Source organism: Medicago truncatula, unplaced genomic scaffold (assembly GCF_003473485.1).
Source record: "Medicago truncatula cultivar Jemalong A17 unplaced genomic scaffold, MtrunA17r5.0-ANR MtrunA17Chr0c02, whole genome shotgun sequence".
Classification (NCBI taxonomy): domain Eukaryota; kingdom Viridiplantae; phylum Streptophyta; class Magnoliopsida; order Fabales; family Fabaceae; genus Medicago; species Medicago truncatula.
The window spans coordinates 165,543-172,149 of record NW_024340361.1 but is presented as its reverse complement, the minus strand read 5'-3'; the positions used below and the strand labels follow the sequence as shown (position 1 = coordinate 172,149).

Below are 6,607 nucleotides of genomic sequence, written 5' to 3'. Positions count from 1 at the left end.
TACCCATTTTCGTTTTGTCTCGGGCTGGTACAAAAGGTTGTTGCTCCCTCAATTAATTCGTCACCGATTCTGCAACAACTGGCGCAACTGCCCTGGAGATGGGATAAGGAACAACTATCGAGGATTTATTCCTGCTGAGGATGAACTGTATAATCTTTAGCGTTTTTTCCTTCACTGTCGTCTCGATAGCGAGATAAGATGGTTCCTTGACGTTTTTGGCTTTGGCCAATTTATGTAGAACGTCCCATCAATTTGCACAAACTCTCTTAGAGTTTTTCTTTTTAATTTCTTTTTTGTAGCATTTCTTTTTGTAATGGTTTACTCTGCGCTCTTAGAGCCCATTTTGAAGACACTTTTATGTAAACTGCCCATCAGTTGGCCTTCTTGATATGAAATGCTATGTTTAAATTTTCTTTTCGAATTACTCTTGCATGATTTTAATTTCTTGTAATGTCGGTTTATACTTTTTCAAGTACTTTCCGTTTATTCGCAAGATCCTTCGATCTTCATTTAATTCTTCGATCTCATATGCATTGTTCGAAAAGACTCTCAATATCTGCCATGGTCCTTCCCAACTGGGTGACCATTTTCCCAAAATTCTATCTTTTTTGTCCATTGGTAAAATGACTTTCCACGCCAAATCTCCCTGGGTGAAAAATTTCGATTTCACCTTTTTATTATATGATTTTGCCACCCTCTCTTTTTGTCTTGCAAGGACTTCAAATGCTGTTAATCTTTCTTCATCGAGATCGATCAATTCGTCCATGACCATGTCCTAATAATGATTAACTGGTATTTCGCATTGTCTTTGGATTCTGGTTGATTGAAGCAAGATCTCTACAGGTAACACAGCATCATGACCAAATGTCAGCCTAAAAGGTGTAGTGTTTGTCGATTCTTTAGGAGATGTTCGACATGCCCACAAAGCTTCGCCTAAAACTTCAGGCCAATTTTTTGGCTTTGCCTTTATTTTACGTTTGATAATGGCAATGATATTTTTGTTCGCAGCTTCAACCTGACCATTTGCTTGTGCATAATATGGTGTCGAGGTTAGCAATTTAAAACCTATATCTTCGGCAAACTTTGTAACACCCCGTTTTCCCAACATAAAATTTTCATAAATTAATCAGAGTAAAACCACCTTAAACGGAATGTTACACTTCTTTTCTTAAAAAAAATCACAAATGGAATAATTAAATAATTATCCTTCAAATTTCAACACCGTAATAATTAAAACTTTGCAGCGGAATTAATTCAACGACAATAAAAGCTTCAACAACATGTTCCAAAATTGACACATAAAGGAATGATAAACATAACAACAATTTCCCATCCCGTTACGTATCAGAGCCCTAGACACTTTGAGCCACCACTCCTACTAATCTTTATTACCTGCAAGTTACCCATACGAAGGGCAACATTTTCAAGCAGAAGGGGTGAGATTCACAATCAATAATAATAATATATAATTCATCAAATGCATCTAACAACTTAAACTCCATCAATTAGTAATAATAATTCTTTTAACGACTCCTAAACCATATCATGTACTCATCATATCAACAGTCATAACTCGATATTATAAACAACATCATAACAACATCATTTAACTTCATAATCAACATCTTAATCATAATCATATAACATCATACTCATAATTCGTATACAACATGACAACTTCATAATCAATGACATAAACAACGTAACAACATCATATTCATAGTTCATATACAACATAACAACATCATTAATTCGTATTAACATTCTCCACCAAGCACCTTATTAACAACTCATGAATAGAGGACAACTTAGTAATTATACGTAACATCATCATTTCATAATAATAATTATTCATCAAACATTCCATTAGCAATTCATGAATAAAAGACAACTTATCAACTTAACATAACCATCATCAAGTACATTTAACAACTCATAGATAACATCACATAATCATCATCACAACATTCATAATCATCATCATGTAACATCCTAACAACCTCATATTCAACACCATAAACAGTCATCATAACATTATAATCAATATCATAATAATATAAACAACAACATATATTCAACAATAATGTTCTTACTTCTTTAACTTTAGTAACACTTGCTAATTCAACCAACAACGACGACGACAACAAGATTCAACGACAACGACAACAAATCCCTCAAGAACAACGGCAACTACAATTATCCAATATATGTATATATTTCATAATCAACAATATCATCAATAATAGATATCAAATTCATCAATTAAATCTAACACCCTGTCATAATAATAATTCATCAATATATAAGTATATTATCATTAACAACAAATGGTAATTAAAACCAACAACAACAACTCATGCAACAACTCGACACCACCGCTAAGACTCATGCAAGACATGACCTCCCCCCTAATACTCCTCAATAAATGCAACTATGCATGTGGTACCATAATTCAGGGCCGTGACCCACACCACTGTCGAATGGTTAAAGCATTCTCAACAGGACCTAAGTCCTCACCGCTCCACACCGCTTTGAACAACTAGTGTTCCACCGTTTTGAACGACAAGGCGTTCCAGAGCCGAAGCTCTCCCACTTTGATGTTTATGCAACTACCCAACCTGTGTATCTCTACATACAACTCAACAACATCAACGACAACCACTACTCATCAATGCATATATGTAAATATGACTTCACCTCGACAATCCAATTAATAATACTTCAACCTTTGAAAAGAATTCAGCAACATGTATAATTTATTTAAATATAAATATACATCACAGTCAACAATAATCCATCATAATTGATCCAACGATTTCAGAAAATACACAATTAATCATAATCAACTAATGCATAAAGTTCATTCAACATAGTATATGTTCACTTGGTTTCATACTCAATCATCTCCAAATTCACTAGACTCAACAACGGCAACATCAACGACAACGTAGACAACGACGACTGTGCATAAATAATTATAACTTACTCCACAACTTGGTCAACATCAACAACTTAAGACTCCAATACTTTGGACGACATCTTACATCTTAGACCGTCACATGCAGCTTAATCAATTTACAACAGCAACATAGGCAGCACATAAACATCTCAAGATATAACAATATCAAATGATAATCAACATCAACTTAAACATCTTATATAATCCACATAATGCATATACAAATATATCTCATTACTAACAACATCAAATCATATTATATCTGACTCACTCAACCTCAACAGTACTATAATCAACCTCCATTCCTACCCCAAGGGTCAACTCACAACATGGGTTAAATACTCTTAAACACCTTAATTGCACTCATATTACTTCTAATTTTGAGCCTTGGAATTATCCCATAAGTTTTGGATTAACTTGGTAATGGTTGTGCTGAATTTTCTTAAGATTTCCCTAAGACCTACTTGGAGTATTTTCATCATAACTCCTAAACCAAAAATCATTTTAGAGTCAAACCAAAGCCATTGGAAAGCTACACCAAAGGCCAATTCAAAACAGAAACGTGTGAAAAAGACACAAGAACACAAAATAAGAAATGCTGTCAAAAAGCACTTCGCTTAAGCGAACTACTTACAGTAGTTGTTCGCTTACAGATCGCTTCCGGCTCGCTTAAGCGAATAGTCATCGTTTCTGCATAATTTTTCACGGGTTTAAACCATTTTTCACCCCAAAACCCCCAATTTTGATCTCCCAATGCCCAAACATGTTTCCAAAGATTGTTTATAGGTTCATTATACAATTAGGTATCTAAAGGAACATAAAACATGCATCAACAACAACAAATACAGATCATTCCACCATCATACAAATCTTCATCAATTCATCCAATCAATCATAATTTCAATCAATTTATGATCACAACAACAGTATAGATTAAGTTTTCATTCTGAACATTACATTACAACAGAATTAACATGATCAATACCCATTTCCCCTCTGAATCATCATCAAACCCTAACCTTCAATTTATCTTCCAAAAACTATGCAATTAGGTCAATTTTCAGAAATTATAGATTATGATTATTGAGAGATAGTCTCACCCTTACCTTAATTTAGATGAACAAAAGCACAACAATCAGATTCTCTGACTCCACTTGTTCTTCCCACCCTTGTTCTTGATTTTCTCTCCCAAAACATGTTTCACGTAAAACTGCTACTGACCTTTTCTTTTCCTCACTCCTAAAACTATAACTCCCCCTTTATTTCATTAAACTCCCTTAATTTTTATTAAATCCTAATTAACTCCCACACTCCAAAATAATTCTATTTCTCCACTTATTCTATTAAATAATGAAAATAACCATTTAATAAAATACACCACACCACAAAATCAACATAAATCATTTAAAATCATATAAAAGACTTTAAATCAACTAAAAATAATTAAATAACAATTAGGGCGTTACAAACTTTGCCATCTTTTGACCAGTGAACACGGATCCTTGGTTTGTGGTTATGGTTTCTGGAATACCAAACCTATAGATAATGAACTTCTGGATGAAACTTATAACTTCCTCTTGAGTAACATCTTTTACGGGAATTGCCTCTATCCATTTTGTAAAATAATTTATTCCTACCAAGATGTAACTATATCCTTTTGATGAGGTGGGTTTGATTTCCCCTATCACATCTAAAGCCCATCCTCTAAATGGCCAGGGTTTGATTATCGCATGAAGTTCACTTGTCGGGACGCGTTGAATTCCAGCGTACTTTTGGCATCCTTTTGCGAATTCTATGCAATCTTTGAGCATAGTTGGCCAATATAACCCTTGTCGAAACAAAAGCCATTTCATTTTATGGCCAGCTTGGTGCGTTCCACAAGTTCCGCTATGTGTATTAGAAACAGCCAAATATGCATCTGTTTCACCCAGGCATTTCAGCAAAACTCCTTCCGAAGTCTTTTTGAATACTTCATTGCCCATTATTACATAGCTCAAGGCTCTATATTTCACCTTTCGACAAGTGGTTCCATCTGGATTTTCTAAATATTTTACTATAGGCTTTCGCCAATTATTTTCATTTAAATCGTTAATGACAAAAAGTTCGACGAAATCTGTACCTTTTATGAACTTTTGGCATGCTTCAGTCCCCCCAAGTTTTGGTGTTAACGATTTTCTAGAGAATGAGTCCATTGAATTTCGTCTGTTTCTAATCTCTATCGGCTCTTGCATTTGATCTTTCGGTACTTTGTATCCAGAGGCCATTTGTGCTAGATTGTTTGCATCTTGGTTTTCCATTTGAGGTACGTGCCGAATTTACACGTGAGTGAAACGCTTCAACAGCCTACTAGCTATTGCATGATAGGTGACCAAACTTTCCTTGACGCATTTATAATCTTTAGTCATCTGTCTAAGGACCAGTTCAGAATCTCCTATAATTTCGATGGATTTTGCCCCCAGTTCGAGTGCTATTTCTAGACCCGTAATCAAGGCTTCATATTCAGCCTCATTATTAGAGCAAAATTGATTGATTCGAAACATATATTTAAATACATGATGTTTGGGCGAAACTATCATTATTTCAACTCCAGTACCATTTTTATGACTGGAACCATCGAAATAATTTCCAAGGATGGTTTGCTATTTCAGTTGTCAAAACTTCTTCTACTGAATGATCTACAATAAAATCGGCTATAATTTGGCCTTTGACAGCATTTAATGACTGATAAGTCAGTGAATATTCTATCAATGCTAAGGCCCATTTTCCGACTCTGCTGTGTAGAATAGGTTTCGATAACATATGCTTAATAATATCAAAATGGGAATAAACATAAACGTCAAAAGGCTTTATATAATGCTTAAGTTTTGTACATGAGAAGAATAAGCAAAGACAAAGTTTTTCACTAGGATGATATCTTGTTTCAACATCATTGAGTACCCTACTTAAATAGTAAATGGCCCTTTCTGTGCCATATTCATCCTCTTGTGCTAACATACTTCCTATAGTGCCATCTGACGCTGCTATATACAATCTCATTCTCCTATCTTTCAATAAAGGGGAAAGAACTGGAGGGTTTACCAGATATGACTTGATTTCATCAAAAGCTTTTTGGTGCTCTGGTTCCCATTTGAAAACATCATCTTTCTTTGGTCGGAGTAATGGTGAGAAAGCTTGTGTCTTTCCACTCAAATTTGATATAAACCTCCGTAGAAAGTTGATTTTTCCCAGTAATGACTGCAATTCTTTCTTCGTAGAAGGAACTTTGGTCTCAATTATTGCCTTGGTTTTGTTCTGGTTGATTTCGATTCCCTTTTTATGCACTACGAAACCTAGAAAATCACCTGCACAAACCCCAAATGCACATTTTAAAGGATTCATTTTCAATCCATATCGCCTCATCCTTTCAAATGATCGACGTAAATGTTCCAAATGTTTTTCCTCCGAAGAAGATTTTACCACAATGTCATCGATATAAACTTGCATAAAATCCTCTATGAAGTCATGGAACATTGAATTCATCGCTCTCTGGTACGTAGCACCAGCATTTTTTAGACCAAATTGCATCACTAGGCATTCATAACCTTCTAATGCCCCTAGCAATCGAAATGCAGTCTTAGCGATATCTTCTTCTGCAATAAAGATTTGATT

General features: G+C 34.8%; 1 protein-coding gene across 1 annotated transcript; it reads right to left on the bottom strand.

The window, feature by feature from the left end:
- Positions 1-4,413: 4,413 nt before the first annotated feature.
- LOC120577839 (protein NYNRIN-like) lies at positions 4,414-5,223 on the bottom strand. Its single transcript, XM_039829730.1, has one exon. It carries the CDS (start codon positions 5,221-5,223, stop codon positions 4,414-4,416), a length of 810 nt encoding a protein of 269 aa, XP_039685664.1.
- Positions 5,224-6,607: the final 1,384 nt, after the last annotated feature.

Bases quoted from the DNA above. Each gene is read 5' to 3' on its own strand.
- LOC120577839 (XM_039829730.1), bottom strand. From the start codon at position 5,223: ATGGCCTCTGGATACAAAGTACCGAAAGATCAAATGCAAGAGCCGATA.